The sequence below is a fragment of the Acanthamoeba castellanii genome, assembly GCF_000313135.1.
Source record: "Acanthamoeba castellanii str. Neff unplaced genomic scaffold scf7180000084594, whole genome shotgun sequence".
Taxonomy (NCBI): domain Eukaryota; phylum Discosea; order Longamoebia; family Acanthamoebidae; genus Acanthamoeba; species Acanthamoeba castellanii.
In genome coordinates, this window is record NW_004457584.1 from 530,653 (window position 1) to 545,630 (window position 14,978).

A 14,978-nucleotide genomic window follows, 5' to 3' on the forward strand; every position below is an offset into this window, starting at 1 on the left:
CCTCGTTGGGGATGCTGTAGTCCTCGTGCATCAGCCACACCCACTGAAGAAATAACAACACACACGCGCGCGCGCACCCGCATACCCGCACACGCACGCACGAACACACCGCACACGCACGTGTTAGAGCGACCACGAAAACACCAAAGAGGGGAGGGAGCGATCACCTTGAGCGGGGGGACGCGGATGGTCTCGCGGATCGGGTTGTTCATGAGTCGCACGAACGGAAGTCCGCCTTCGACGGTCGGGGTGAAGCCCCGGCCGGTCACCGTCACCTCCACCGTCTTGTTCGGATGCGGATTGTAGGCCACCACGCCTGTTCAACGCGGGCGTGAGTGGGCCGCACACAACACGACATGCGCACCACCGCACGCGCACCCTCAGATGACACGACACGACACGCAGGGCACACACGGTACCGTAGCTGGCGGGGAATCCCGCGCGGTTGTAGAGCTCCCACCAATTGCGAACCTTACCGCGCACGTCCTCCGACCGCAACAGCACCACATTCCCCAGCGCACTGCCAGATTAATTTTCATAAGACTCTAAATTATTAGTAATATTATTTTCATTATTAATAAAAAGAATAATTAATAAGATAATAGAAATTAATAAAAAGAACAAAAGCGAAGCACTGAGGGGGAAGAGTGGTAGTACGGGTCGGCAAAGTCGGAGTGCCAGAGCTGTTCGGGGTTGTTGACGGCGATGAGGCTGCGGTCGCCGGTCGGTCTGAAGGCGAGCACGGGCGGCTCGCTGGGCGCAGAGTCCACCACCACCGCCACGCTAAGCATCGCCAGCAGCGCAACGAGCGCCAGTGTCACACCCTCACTAATCCGCGTCATGGCTCGCACCGCTTGCTGCTACCGCGCCCAGGGGGAAGCGTTACTGGTTGGGGATGCCTGAAATTGTGTCTTTGATGACCGTCGGTTGGCAACCGATTGGCCAGCGCTGACAAAATGAGCCATAGCGTTGATGTCAACCGATTCGACTTCTTCCTGACCGCTGCAACCCGCTCTGCTTCGCGTTCCGCAAGAAGCTCGAGGAAGGAGCAAGAGGCCAGCCCGCTCAAGTGAACTACACTTTGTACAAAAAACCGCACGACACGCGCATGGCACACGACACGCGTGGTGCCAGGGTGGGTTGGTTGGAATAAACATTTACGGTAAGATTGAATATCTTGTACACTGTGGGCTGTTTGTGCGTGCCGCGCGCGCAGAGCGATAGTTGAATAAAGCGTGGGTCGTTGGGCTTCTTGAGGTGACCCTAGTTCCGCCCCTTGACAACGTTGAGCGGCAGGTAGGCCTTGAGGTGGGTCGTGCCGAAGGTGGCTTTGAGGTTGAACTCCAGGGCCAGCTCGTGCTTGAGCTCGTCTGTGGACTCGGTGACGGACCCCGGGATGGTGAACGGCACATCTGTCGCATCAGGAAGTTGTCAGGTGCGTGTGCGGTGTTGTGTGTGTGTTGTGTGTGGCGTGTGCGGTGGTGTGTGTGTGCGCGCGCGGTGGCGTGTGTGGTGTGCGGGCAGAGAGGCGTACTCTTTTCGATTTGGGTGTTGGCCTTGACGGGGAAGGTGCCGTCGCTCACTTCGTTCTGCTTCGAGCGCGTCACCTTGATCTTCTTGCCCATCTGGTGCGTTTCCTGGATGAATATTCGGCAGCTCTTGAGGTCCTTCGACGACTGGTTGTTGACTTTGACTGTGGTGCGAGGAAAGAAAAAGCGAAAAGCGAAGAGCGAAGAACGAAGATTAGGGTCGAGGCACGCAGACAAAGGCAAGCGAACCAAGGAGAGAGATGGGGCTCGTCGTAGTAGTACCGGTGATGAACAGGTCGGCTCCGGCGCGCCAGGCGGGCTTCTTGGGGATGGCGCACTGGATGTGCACGAACTCGGGCTTACGGAAAGCGCGCTTGATGGTCTTCGTGATCTCCGTGATCTCCTGGCCTCGCGCGATGTAACTGCATTCATGCATCCCCAACACCGTTAGCACAGCGCGCCAACGACGCAACACGCAACACGCAACACGCACACACCTGGTGGTCTCGATGGTCTCCTCGTCCTCCTCGTCTTCGTCATCTGAGTCCTCCCGCCTCGCGACGGGCTCGTCGGCGTAGTCGACGGTGTCGTCCACGTCCTGGCCGTCGTCGCCCTCCTCCTTGGGCATGGTCTCCAGGAGGGCCTTGAGCCGCTTGGCCACCTCCTTGAACTCCGGTCGCTTGGGCGGCTCGAACGCCGCACAGTCGCACAGCAGCTTCCACAGGGGCTCGGGCGTGTCCTGTATCAGAAAAAAGAGAAAGATCAGTGTCGTGTGCGTGTGTCGTGTGGTGTGTGGTGTGTCGTGTGTGTGTGTGTGTCTCGTAGGTCGTGTGTGTCGTGTGTGTGTGTTGAGGGCGCCCGAGCGGGTCGAAGTCACGAACGGGAGGAATGGTCTGCTTCATCTTGGGGGCGTCCCAGGCGTAGGCGTCCTTGAGCTTGCGCGGCGGGGGCTTGTCCCTGACCAACAGCTCGTAGAGCACCATGGCGTAGGAGAACACGTCGGCGGATCGGTCGTAGGGGTCCTGCATGGCCACCTCGGGCGCCATCCACTCGTTCGTGCCGACTGCGCAAAAGAGAGAAGAACGAAAACGAAGAAGAACGAACGCGGAACGAAACGCGAGAAGAGGGGAGGGGAGAGTCGGTTGGTGGGGTGAATCAAAGAGCAAGGGCGGAGAGAGAGAGAGAGAGAAAGGGTCGCGTTGAAGTGAATTTGAAGTGAGAGACGGCGATACATACGAACTAATGTAGTGTGCCGCAGGAGAAAGAGAGAAGTGGAGTGAAGAAGAAGAAGAAGAAAGACGATGTCACCAGAAGAGTAGTTGTAGAGGAAGAGAAGGAGCGGAGAAGGAGGAGAGTGGGCCAGGGTGTGCAGAGGTTGAATTTGAAACACAGAGGAGGCGTGGCACTGGGGTGAAGAAGAGAAGAGAGATGGAGAGGCTCCTTACCGGTGGTGATGTATTGGTCCTTCTGGGTGGGCGAGGTACGAGCCAGACCGAAATCGCACACCTTGATCCGACCATTGCCTCCAATCTTGTAGTGATAAGGGGAGAGAGATTAGAGTCAATTACTGAGGAGGGGTAACATTCAGATCCATTGAGTACTTACCAACAAATTGGGCGACTTGAGATCCCTGTGCATGATGTTCTTGTGGTGCAGGTAAGTCATCGCGAGGGCTACGTCGAGCGCATATCGGACCCTGCGTGATTAAGGAATTGAGCATTATCATTCAATTTGAATTGAATGGGACCTATGCGTAGAACGTACCTGAGCGTCCAGGAGAGGGCCACGGTCTTCTCCTTGAGCTTCTTACGTAGGTTGCCGCCAGTCACGAACTCGGTAACGATGTACACGTCGTTATTGTCGGTGCAGATGCCCATCAGCTGCACAATGTTGGGATGCGTGAGGCCCCTGCATGCGTGGAAGATCCAAGGAGAACAGACATCAGACCAATGGTTGCCAAAATGAGCGCTGACGATTTCAGCCGCTACTCGAATTGTTTTCTTGACTTCGGGGGGGGGTCAAGACGTACGTGAGGGTGTCCATTTCGCGTTCAATGTACTTCTGCATGAACTCATCGTCGGTGAAGAACAGACGCTTGATGGCGACATCGAGCCCCAGGTACTTGCCCACCCACACCTCGCCGAAGTTGCCCTTGCCGATGCGCTTCTCGAGCGACAGCTCATCGAACGCGACCTTCCAACGTGCCATCTTGTATCGCCTTTCCTTCTTCTTTGTTGGCCGTACGTTGGACTCGTTGGTCTCCTTGGTCTTCTCTTTGGTCTCCTTCTTGTTTGAACGGGTTGGCTTGACTCTCTGTTGGCCGTTGTCGAGCTTCTGTGGTTGGGGCACCACACAGACCAGATTAATTAATATAATAACTCAAATTCCTTGAGCGCGGTGGTGAAGTAAGCAGACGGAACGATGATTGGTGTATTTTAAATGTGTAAAGGGCTGATGCTGATGGGCCAGCTGGGCAGAGGAGGGATGACCTGCCCGGCCCATTCGAGCAGCGAGTTGCGCCTCCCTCCGGGCGGCGGGAGCTCGGCGAGAAGCGGCCCTTCCTCTACCAGGCTCTCCGACGTGTGCGCGTCCGCAACGCTGGTGAAGCACTCGAGGCGGTCGTCCGTGGTGGATGACCGGGCGTGCATGGCGCCCGACTCCCACTCCCACTGCCGCTCCAGGGCCTCGAGCAGGTCTTCGCCCTCCGTCTTCACGCAGCCCTGATCGCCACTCGTCCGCTCCTCCGCTGCGCAATCTGCCCACGAGCAAGTGGTGGTCGTGGCGGTCTTGCTCGGGGGCTCCTCCGCCGTAGGAGCCAAGAGCTCAAAGAAAGGGAGCGCCAAGGCCATCAGGTCCTCGCTCGATCCGCTCAACCCGGGCCTCATCTCGCTCGCACTCTCGTCGTGCTCACTCTCGTTTTTGTGTTGACCGGCCGCCACCTGGAGAGGATGCCTCTTGATGACGCCAACGCCGCTTCTGGCGCTGGCCTGGCGGCTCGGGGCGGGCTTGACCGCTTGCACGGCCTGGGCAGTACCATTTCGTCGATGCCGTAGCCCGACGTAGTACTGGGCCACATGGCCCCGCGGGCCGCGGCGCTTGGTGCGGACCTGCGGGAAGGCACGCTTGACCATCTTGCCCATCACCGGCCGCGTGAACATGACGGGTCGGCCCTCGCGGCTGCACATGTTGACGTAGGCCCGATAGACGACGCCCTTGCTCACCCCCACGAGTTCTTGTGGTCCCTCATCTGACGACGGGTCGGCCTCCCAGTGCTCCAGCCCCTCGGGCGTCTCAAAGTTGTTCTTGAGCCTGTCCCCCCCCACAAGAAAAATCTTGAGCGTCTCTGCGAGGTAGAGGGTGTAGGCAAGCGAGAGATGATGACGCACCAGAGTACGACCTGGCAGGTGTGCAGCTTCCTCTCGAGGTTGGCCAAGTCGCTCATGGTGATGATAATGATCAGTGTGGCCCCAGCTGGTGGTTGTATGCGAAGTGGTCCGTATCGGTGCCGCTAGCGTAGAGAAATGGCATGTAGCAGATTGTTAGAGTGACCTGGCAGCTCGACCGAGCTGTGGCGTGCATACCAACTACGCCAAGGTGTCACGTCGATCGGAGGCAGCGGGGCCATCTTGAGTTCATCCCTTCTCCATTTAAAGCCGGTTCGCACTGTCGTCTCCAAGCTGCCCACCGAGTTCTCCCGGCCTTCTCCTCCTGCTCTCAACCGCGCGGAGTCCTTGTTCTCAATCCTGCCTCATGACCTTAGCTGCCGTTTTGCTCATGATGCCAGGTGGCATCAGCTTTCTGGGACACTTCCCAAGAGCCGCCCACAGACAAGGAAGGAATGCAAGCGCACCACCATATTCCACGCGGACACGCCAATCAGCGTCCAACGTCACCTCCCAGTGCAGCTTGGCCGGCGGGACAAGCAGTGATGCGGCTCATGACACATTGAATGTAGAACGTAACATGAACATGACAGCTAGAGTGCATACCAAGATCGTCAACCTAGTTTATGGAATTACACTTGCGTGGTGTGTGGGAGCTGCTGCGCTGGCGGCCGGGGGGAGGGGTGGTCGCCGGGAGGTGGCCGCGGCGCTTCTGTGGCTCTTCGCTGCTCGTCGCTGCAATCATCCGCCCGGCCCAGACGTTGTGGTCTGTACAGCGCTCATCCGTTCTCCGTCTCTCGCCGGCCGGCGACTGACCCGGTCCCTCCCTCGGAGGTCGCGGGCGTCGCTCGCTCACGGACGCGTCGGGGCTGTGGTGGAGATTGTGGGCCGGGCTGTGATGGTGCAAATGCTGCCGATGGTTTGGTTGAGGGTGTGGCTGAGGGTGTGGTTGTGGCGGCAGTCGTTGTAGCGGTTGTTGTTGATGGTGATGGTGGCGGTTGGGCGAGGCAGTGGTCTGACGAAGCGGGAGAAGGTAGTCGGGCACGATTTCGCTTGCGACCGGCTGCGGTGACAGTTCGTAGTCCGGCGGCATTGGATGCTCGAGGTACTGCGGCTCGACCGTCAGATGTGAATGAGGTGGGCTGTATTGTTGTGGTTGGTGCTGCTGCTGCCAGTCGTAGTTGAAGCTTCTACGCTCCTCCTCCCGATGGTGCTGCTGCTCCAGCTGCCACCGCATCTGGTGGTAGTCGCCCAGGTCCGGCCCGTGACACGGGAGCGCATACGGCTGCGGTGGATCCATTCGGTTGTGGCCCGCCAACGACGGCTGCGGCGGCTGCGACGACGGGTTGTTGTGTAGCTGGCCCTGGTGGTGATTGTAACTGCTGTGGACCGCCGGCTGGGCCTGGGCTTGAGCGGCGGCAACGGCGGCCCGGTCGGCGCAGGAGGTGCTGGTGGAGTTCGTTACAGGGACCCCGCTCTGCTCAGGCGTGGTGCTGTTCAAACTCGACGACGACAGCGACAGCGACGGAGATGAGTGCGCCTGCGCGGGTGGCTGGGCGAGGTCCTCGTGGCTTGGGCCACTGGAGTCGTCCGAGAGTAGTAGCTCATCGTTGGTGAGCTGATGGAGACCGATCCAGTGCTGCTTGACGTTGGTGCGCGGCCCACGGCGACGGGTCTGAATCGTGGGAAACGCGCGCTTGACCATCTTGCCCACGACAGGCCGCGAGAAGAGCGGCGAGGCGTCGGTCGTGCCGCACATGGCGATGTAGGCCTGGTAGAGGGCCTCCTTGCTGATCGTGATCTCTTGCTCGTCCGCGCCTGCCTCGCCGTCATCGCCGTCACCGCCCTCAGCGTTGTGCGGCTTCACATGCTGAAACGACCGCCGCAGCCTTCATGTGCGGACGATGGGTGGGTGGATTAGGTGGTAAGTTGGATGTGATATTCATCTTGTGTTATTACTTGCAAGTGCATAAGATGTCGTTGCACATCCCAGGATATAAATAACAGAGGGGGTGGCCTGCATCTTGCCTCGGTGTATTCGTTGACATCCAGATGTAACAGAAGGAGGTGGTTGGTGGAAGGGAGGAAGACTGCGTACCAGAGGATGACCTGGCATGTGTGTAGCTTTCGTTCGAGATGTGGCAGCTCGCTCATGGTGGTGGCCGAGAGCGGCTCTCGGCGCTGGCTCAAAGAATCGAAGCTGAGGTGCTGAGAGAAGGTTGGATTAGAGGTTGATGCCTTGCTACCTCGAGTCAACGGAGTCGGTCTATGCAAAGATTGATTGCTCGTCGCTGGCGGAGTGCACGAAGCGAAGTGCCTGGCTGGGGTGGATGCACCCCTCCTTCTCTCTTTGAGATGAAAATAAAAATCGTTTCTCTTTGTCGAGTCGAGGTGCGGATGCCGGCGCTCTCTTGCGGTGTGTGCGTTGGTGTGTTGGAGCCTATTCCCTGGGACGAGCTGCGTTGCCGTGCCACTTAGCAGAGGCGAAGAGAAGGCCTGCAAAAGAGTTACACGAGGGAGCGAAACTGAGCGAGGTGGGTGGGAGGTTCGTGAGGTTGCCACCCAAAAGGGGCCGAGAAGAGTGAAGATGAGAAGGCACTTCGTCTCTCTCACCAAGACAGGGAAGTACCAAATTCCGCGCCTTGTCCGGTATGTTCTTCTGGCGCCGGCACGCAGCTGCCACGTCATGTCTTTCCTTTTCCGCCACGTAGTCTTTCTTTGGCTTTTCTGTTTCTTTTCTCTAGTTTTCTTTTACATTTCCGGGGTCATCAGTCACGTCTGACCACGCCAGGAGCGACTCAAGGTCCTCCACCATCTCGCAGCCGCCTCGCTCCACGCCCGCCCACTTGACCGGAAGAGGTGGCCAGCTGCCGTTGGCCTGGGTGGTGGGCTCCGAAGAGGTGGTGGTGTCAATCACGGACGGGGGCCAGGTCTCAAAGTCGCTCGGCGCCTCATGTCGCCAGTCCCACAGGCTCTCCAGCGTCTCGAGCGGGATGTGCTGCGCCGGCGCGGGTTGTCGGATCGCGGGTGCAAGGCCGCCCATGGCCGCCAGCGTTGACGGCAGGAAGGGCGCCCAGATGGTCGTTGATGAAGTCGAATCCACGGATGACGTGGGCGTGGTAGAGAAGGAGTGAGAGTGACTTGACCGAGAGGCCGAAACAAACTGTACCGCCGCCCCAGCCTGGGGCACGCCGGAGCCCGACAGGCCTGGGGCTTGGTCGTCATCGCCGTCCACCTCCTCCTCGTCGTGCCCTGCGGCGCGGTGGTTCGAACCAATTCCTTCGTCGAAGTGCTCCGCGGTGGCGCAGGCCGCGTCGATCTGGGTCGGCTCGAGGAGACTCACGCTGGGACTCGAGCACGGTTCGGCTGCTGTGTCGGGCTTCGGCTCTATCGCGATGGCGACGCTGCCGTTGCGCTCCACCTCCGAAGTGCTCTGATAGAAGGGAGGCGAGTGTCTGGTGCTGCAGCTGATGATCGGCCGGAGGCCGATGTAGTGTTGAGTGACACGGCCGCGCGGGCCGCGGCGTTTGGTGCGCACGTCGGGGAAGGCGCGCTTGACCATCTTGCCCACGACGGCGCGCGTGAACAGGGTCGGTCGGCCCTCGCAGTGGCACATGTCGACGTAAGCCTTGTACACGCTGCTCTTGCTCACGCCGCAGGCCTCAGATCCGGTCTTGGTCTTGGCCCCATAAGGCTGCTGCTCCACTTGTACAAGAGGAGGCCGCTGCTCTTGCTCGTCGGCTTCGTTCTGCGCGTTGTCATTGTCGTCGTGGTCCGTCACCGCCTCAAAAGTTTGTTTGAGCCTAGTTGGTTGGACACACACAACGAAAGTGATTGGTCAGACAAGAGTTCACAACGAGTTGAGAATGAGGGGCTGTGTTCCCGTGGAATCTCAAGGCCTATTGAACGTGGGACTATCCCTCCAGCAGCCAGGTTGGGATGGAGGGAGAGAGAGAGGAGGCGCAAGCTAGGGACGTACCAGAGGATGACCTGATAGCCATGCAGCTTCCGCTCGAGTTGAGTGAGGTCGGACATGTTGAGTGTGTCTATCGCAAGTGGGACAGTGCAGGAAATGTTGTTTGGTGTCTCATTTTTTTGAATCAAGTGGCCTCGGCCCGGGCCAGCCAAGACGTGCCAACGAAAATCACGCAGCCGGCCAGTCACACACGATTCTTCTCCACGCAAAGAGGAAGGCAAGAGCACGCAAAGTGGCGGAAACGGAGGTTGATGATGGAACTTGCCTAACCAGGAATGTTGGCCTTTGGAGACATGTCACCAACTAACTGACTTATTGTTCAGCTCTCGGCATGCCAACATGCCAGCCGCCACGGAAGTGCATTCCGTGTGCTCTGTTGGCGCTCGCCGATAGTGAAGGCTCTCCACCATCTGTTTGAATGCTGATTCGGCCGCCAGGCTTTGAATTGGCTGTGGCTGCAATTCCACAATTACGAAAAAATCATTGCACAAAGAAGAAAAGGCCAACTTGTCGGTTGGCCAACTGTTGAGCGCGCTTGCCACTGCCGTTCTAAACGAAAGGTACCCTACCCTCTTTTCTTTTTCCATCCTGTTCATTTTGATCGAATTCAAAAATCATCCACCCCCTGCATGCGTAATAATCGAATCTGATCACAACAAATACGTTGAATTAATCCACCACTAAAGGTTTTTTTTTAACATTTGAAGAATGGAAGGCGATGGCTCGGACGAGCGGATTCTGGCGCTGGCCGAGCCCTTTTTGTGCGGCGGCGAGCAGCCGGTGATGCACGCCCGCGTGGTGCGGGAGCAGGCCATGCGCACCCTTCTGTCGCCGCCCTCGGGCGCGTCGTCCCCGGCGCTCGGCCAGCTCGTCATCACCAACTTTGCTCTTCTCTTCATTGTTGAGCGCTCCTCGACCTCCTCCTCCAGCTCGAGCAGCGCCACGGTACGTCGAATACCTGCCAGCTGCCCTGTGGCCTGGTCAGCTTACATTCACACGCCGTGCTCACATTGACGCGCTTTTGCAAACAGAAACGTGATGTGAACGACTTGTGGTGGAACAGCCTGGATTTTAAGGTGCCCCTCGGCGCCATCAGCAGGTACGACTTGATTTGCTCTTGCCAACTCTCTATCCTCTTAATTCCTCTCACCGCACACATCATCGCACACGCACACCCACGCACCGCACACGCACACGCACACGCACAATGCAGGGTGGAAGCAAAAAAGGACAAGTACGTGCGCATCCACTGCAAGGACTTCCGCCTGCTCCAGTTTACGATGCCCTACACCCTTGCTGATCCGACCAACACCAAGAAGCAAATGGTAAATAACAATCCATAATTATAATAACCCACAGTAATACTAATTCTACTAATTCGTTGGTCGCAGGAGTTGACCATGCGCAAGATCGAGAGCACGCTTCGCATGTTTGCCTTCTCGGGCAAGCTCAAGAATTTATTTGCCTTCAGTCACACCCTGTCCACGAAGCACTGCGTCAATGGTACCTACAGGCGCCATCTCATGCGTTGTGTGTCGTGTGTGTCGTGTGTCGTGTGTTGTGTTGCTGAGTTGCGTGATGGTCGTGCGCGCGGTAGGGTGGGACCGGGCCAACGTCAGAAAGGATCTGCAGCGGATGGGCCTCCCCACGGACAAGTGGCGCATCTCCGACTCCAACCACTCCTACCTCATCTGCCCCACCTACCCGTCCGTCTTCGCCGTCCCGGCCAACGTCAGCGACATCACCCTCCACAAGGTTTCCTCTCTTCCACATTTTTTTATTATATATATATATATATTTACTATTTTTTAGATTATATTAATATTACAATTAAAACTATTTTTCTATAATTTAACAAATTGTGAAATTGTGCAGGTGGGTGCGTTCAGGAGCAAGGGGCGGATTCCTATATTGTCGTGGATTCACCCCAAGAACGAGGCCACCATCACGCGAGCCGCACAGCCGCTGGTGGGCATCGGCGGAAGCCGTTCGACCGAAGACGAGCACCTCATCAAGGAGATCATACGCGCCACCCCCTCGGTACCCACCACCCACTACCACCTTAGTCGCTTTCACTGAATTGATGTTGACTCTGCGTCTCTCTCGACCAATCAGTCGGCGTTGGTTATCATGGACGCGCGGCCCAAGGTGAATGCTGCCGCGAACAAGGCCCGGGGCGCTGGCTACGAGACGATGTCGCACTATGCGGGTGAGATCAGCGGAATGTCCGAGGACGCAATCGCAGGTACCCACCACCCAGAAGAAGCCGGCGGCTTCACCACCTTCGACGCCCACGTTGCTCAAATACGTGGTGGTGGTGGTGGGTGGTGGTGGTGGTGAAGCAGTGGCCGAGGTGGAGGGCCTCGAGGGCGGCATCGGACAGAGCGGCGCGCTGGAGTTCCTGGGGATCGATAATATTCACGTTATGCGGGACAGCGAGAAGAAGCTGAAGGACATCTGCAACCACCTCAGCGTTCAAGACAAGGGCTGGTTCACCGCCCTCGACAACTCTCGGTACCGCACACTTCGGCGCACCGCACGACACACCCCACTGCACACTTCGCTCGGGCGACTGACCCTGCGCGGTTGGCTTTCCAGGTGGCTCGATTTCGTCTCGCTGCTGCTGGCCTGCACACGCCGGATGGTGCTCACCATCGAGGCCGGCATCTCCATTTTCACACACTGCTCCGGTGCGCCAGCTGTCCTCCTCTGTCGCGTGTCGTGCGTCGTGTGTCGTGCGTCGTGTGTGCCCTGCGCTGATCACAGCTGTCGATCGAGCAGATGGCTGGGACCGCACGTCGCAGCTGTCGGCGCTGGCCATGCTCTGCCTCGACCCGTTCTACCGCACCATCGAAGGTTTCGCCACCTTGATCGAGCGCGAGTGGCTCGCCGTTGGGCACAAGTTTCAGCAACGGGTACCCGCTTTCCCCATCAGTGCTCATCGCTCGTGTAGTAGCATGTACTAAACTTGTGTGTGTGTGTGTGTGTGTCGTGTGTGGTGTGGTGTGTGTGTGTGTGTGTGTGTGTTGTGTGTAGTATGGGCACGGTGACAAGCACTACGACGACAGTAATCGGTCGCCCATCTTCCCCCAATTCATCGACTGCGTGCACCAGCTGCTTCATCAATTTCCCACATGTACGCCCCCCCCGCACACAAGAGCAATCTCTCGTCTCCTCCACCTGTACAAACAAGCCCTCATCGTCTTGCCTGTCGCGTGTCGTGTTGCGTGTTGCGTGCTGCGTGCTTGTCATTCCGATCAGGCTTTGAATTCAACGAGGAATTCCTGGTGACGATTTTGGACGCCCTATACTCGTGCCAGTACGGCACTTTCCTGTGCGACTCAGAGAAGGACCGGTTCGTTCAGTTCCCCTCTCCTCCTGGTTCTCCTGTTCGGTCTGGTGCGTGTGTGCCGGACTGATGGCCGGACGGTCGTATGTGCGCCGGGCCTGCAGGCAAGCGGCGCAGCTCCACTCGAAGACCGTCTCCCTGTGGAGCTACACGGACAAGCACAGGGACAGGTTCACCTCGCGCGCGTACATCCCCTACGATCAGGTACGGTAGCCAATCAAATCGTGTGTGTGTGTGTGTGTGTGTTGTATGTGTCGTGTGTGTGTGTGTGTGTGTTGCACCGTGGTGCTGACTGTGGTTGCTGGTGTGATTGGGCCACAGGTTCTGGTGCCCCTGAGTCTCGCAAAGCACCTCAAATTTTGGAGCCTCTACTTCATGCGTTTCTGCCGCTACAACGAACACAACGCCGACAGGTCCTCACTTTCCCGCACGCACGCACGCACGACACGCACACACCCACCGCACACGCGCGCAACTATGCTTACGCACGCGTGCGTGTTCGATCAGATGGTGCCGAGACAACATGCTCATCGCCGGGGGCAAGCCGGCGAGTGGCAAAAAGAGCAAGAAGGCCGCGGCCGCGGCCGGTCTCGGCAACGCCACTGCGACCGCCGACGGCCAGCCGCCGCCGGACGACCTTCTGCAGCACCTGGCCGAGCGGGAGCGGTGGAAGAAGGAGCTGGCCGGCCGCGAGGCCGAGGCCAAGCGGATGAAACGGCTGGCCGAGAAGCACATGGAGCACGCGCTGCGGCTCAAGTCGCGCTTGGCCTACGAGCGCAAGCGCGCCGCGTTCTTTCTGGAGCGGCTCGACCAGGCCACGCACCAGGGCAGCGACCAGCTCGAGCTCGAGTGGAAGGCCGAGTGGAAGCAGCGGCGCGAGGCCGGCGCCACGGCCGACGATGACGACGACGACGACGACTTAGACGATGATGACGACGATGATCTTGACTCGGAGTCGGACGGCAGCGAGATCGACGGCGGCAAGAAACACAGCGGCCAGCACAAGAGTACGAAAGCGACGGCAAACAAGAAAACGAAGACGAAGAAAAAGAAGAAGAAGAAAAGTAAGGAGGAGGAGCCGGACGAGCTGGTCGAGTTCTTCATTCGTTCGCCGGGCCAGCGACGCATTCCCGCCGCGCCGTCGTCGCTCGTCCCGCCGCTGCCGGCGCTCTCGGCCTCGTCGGTAGGACCCAGCCCCAGCAACTCGCCTCGGCCGCCGATGCCGTCGCCGCCGTCGCGTCGCCCGCCACCGCCACCGCTCGGTGGCGCGTCGTCGGCGACGACCACCCCGTCGCCTCCCTCGTCGAACCCGTCGTCGGCCTCGTTTTCGCCGTTGCCGTCGCCCTCGACCCGGCCACCGCCCATTCGCTCGCCGCCCTACGCCCTGGCCGCGCCCCTTGCCGCCGAGCCCGCTCCGCCCGCCACCGCCGCCGCCCCCTCGCCCATGTCCTTCGGCGTTGTACGGTACCGTTACGTGATGCGTGCCGTGCGGTGTGTCGTGTGTGTGTGTGTGTGTGTGTGTGTGGTGTGTGTGGTCGTGTGTGGTCGTGTGTGCTGACCTGGGGTGGATGGCGAACAGAGCGTTCGGCCAGACGGCAGTAGCGCCGCCGGCAATGTCGCCGCGCAGTGCGGCGGCGGACGAGAGCCTTGGCGCCGTCCCGATGCCCGAGGGCAAGCTCTCACTTCACCGCCAGATGGGCAAAAAGCTGATCCCCTTCCTCATGCGCCGACCCACCAGGTACGTGTGCGGTGGTGCGTGCGTGCGTGCGTGCGTGCGTGCGTGCGTGCGAGGCTGACTTGTGATGGTGCCTCATCCCAGGGATGACCTGGTGGCGCGACGCATCCTGCTGCCGGCCGAGGAAGACATCCTGATGGCACTCAACGGCGAGGGCCGGGGCAGCATCGACGAGACAACCACTACGGGCAGCCCCTACACGTCGCACGGCGCCGACGAGTCCGAGGACGACGACGCCGGCACGCGGACGCCGACTAGCTCCCCGGCGGTGCTGATTGATGACGTGGACGACATGGCCGAGACCGACCGCGACTTCCTCCTCCGCGCGGCCTCGTCGGCGGCCGCCGGCAGAAACAAGGGCAGCTACAGCAGCAGCAACACATCATCGGGCGCTGCTGACGTGGCATCGCCGCAGCCGCCAGCGCCGTCGCCGTCGTCGACGTCGAGCCTGGCGTCGGGCTCGTCGTGGCTGTCGTCGTCCCAGGCGACGCGCGGCAAGATGGCGGCGCCGGCCCACGTGCCCTTCACGCCGGCGCACCATCGCAACGGCAACGGCCCCGCCGGGCCACAGCTGCAATCGCAGCAGTCGGCAGCGGCGTCGTCGCTGCCGGAGCCCAAGCGCGGGCTGATCCAGCGCTTCGTCTCGGAGAAGAACATCACCTCCACCAACATCAACAAGGTACGATTCAACGCTCATGACACGACACACACGACACACACGACACACACGACACACACGACACACACGACACACACGACACTCATTCACTTCTTCTTTGTACCTGCAGGCCGGGTCACGACCATGAAAACAGCGAGTTATGTAGTTGATCTTATCTTTTATTCATATATTCGAATTCTCATGTGTTCTGTGGAACGGTAACATTGGTTTGCTCTTATGGTCGTTTTTGGCTAATCACTGACCCCTTGTAACGCGCCGGGAGCGACCAGCCGCTGACGAACCGCGTGTTGCTCGTTGGCTTCGGCACAATGGTACAGCCCAAACCAC

The 14,978-nt window shown here is 59.2% G+C and overlaps 7 protein-coding genes across 7 annotated transcripts in view; 2 read left to right on the forward strand and 5 right to left on the reverse strand.

Moving 5' to 3' along the window:
* The window catches only part of ACA1_054560 (uncharacterized protein), a gene marked incomplete at both ends in the record, with an annotated part of 1,226 nt that extends 384 nt beyond the window's left edge, over positions 1-842 (reverse strand). The window contains 3 exons of the mRNA XM_004344063.1: positions 183-316; positions 420-520; positions 658-842. Of these exons, the coding sequence (XP_004344113.1) occupies positions 183-316; positions 420-520; positions 658-842 (420 nt within the window). The remainder of the gene's footprint in view (positions 1-182; positions 317-419; positions 521-657) is intronic.
* A 421-nt stretch (positions 843-1,263) lies between these two features.
* Positions 1,264-3,737, reverse strand: ACA1_054570 (protein kinase domain containing protein; the record flags this gene model as incomplete). The annotated part of the gene is made up of 9 exons (XM_004344064.1): positions 1,264-1,412; positions 1,535-1,693; positions 1,812-1,951; positions 2,027-2,268; positions 2,411-2,592; positions 2,975-3,059; positions 3,135-3,225; positions 3,294-3,437; positions 3,559-3,737. 9 exons carry the CDS (start codon positions 3,735-3,737, stop codon positions 1,264-1,266), a joined length of 1,371 nt encoding a protein of 456 aa, XP_004344114.1.
* A 227-nt stretch (positions 3,738-3,964) lies between these two features.
* On the reverse strand, positions 3,965-4,971 carry ACA1_054580 (serine/threonine kinase; the record flags this gene model as incomplete). The annotated part of the gene is made up of 3 exons (XM_004344065.1): positions 3,965-4,636; positions 4,658-4,838; positions 4,916-4,971. The coding sequence occupies 3 exons, from the start codon at positions 4,969-4,971 to the stop codon at positions 3,965-3,967; spliced, it is 909 nt and encodes a 302-aa protein (XP_004344115.1).
* Positions 4,972-5,531: 560 nt separating this feature from the next.
* Positions 5,532-6,671, reverse strand: ACA1_054590 (uncharacterized protein; the record flags this gene model as incomplete). Its single annotated transcript, XM_004344066.1, has 1 exon — positions 5,532-6,671. One exon carries the CDS (start codon positions 6,669-6,671, stop codon positions 5,532-5,534), a length of 1,140 nt encoding a protein of 379 aa, XP_004344116.1.
* Positions 6,672-7,652: 981 nt separating this feature from the next.
* ACA1_054600 (uncharacterized protein) lies at positions 7,653-8,947 on the reverse strand (the record flags this gene model as incomplete). The annotated part of the gene is made up of 3 exons (XM_004344067.1): positions 7,653-8,715; positions 8,821-8,832; positions 8,892-8,947. The coding sequence occupies 3 exons, from the start codon at positions 8,945-8,947 to the stop codon at positions 7,653-7,655; spliced, it is 1,131 nt and encodes a 376-aa protein (XP_004344117.1).
* A 649-nt stretch (positions 8,948-9,596) lies between these two features.
* ACA1_054610 (Myotubularinrelated protein, putative) lies at positions 9,597-12,450 on the forward strand (the record flags this gene model as incomplete). Its single annotated transcript, XM_004344068.1, has 13 exons — positions 9,597-9,833; positions 9,920-9,987; positions 10,102-10,213; positions 10,280-10,391; positions 10,486-10,643; positions 10,764-10,928; positions 11,004-11,133; positions 11,234-11,402; positions 11,487-11,578; positions 11,655-11,803; positions 11,925-12,024; positions 12,150-12,243; positions 12,342-12,450. The coding sequence occupies 13 exons, from the start codon at positions 9,597-9,599 to the stop codon at positions 12,448-12,450; spliced, it is 1,695 nt and encodes a 564-aa protein (XP_004344118.1).
* A 36-nt stretch (positions 12,451-12,486) lies between these two features.
* On the forward strand, positions 12,487-14,852 carry ACA1_054620 (uncharacterized protein; the record flags this gene model as incomplete). The annotated part of the gene is made up of 4 exons (XM_004344069.1): positions 12,487-12,650; positions 12,745-13,701; positions 13,817-13,975; positions 14,057-14,852. The coding sequence occupies 4 exons, from the start codon at positions 12,487-12,489 to the stop codon at positions 14,850-14,852; spliced, it is 2,076 nt and encodes a 691-aa protein (XP_004344119.1).
* Between the last annotated feature and the right edge of the window lie 126 nt (positions 14,853-14,978).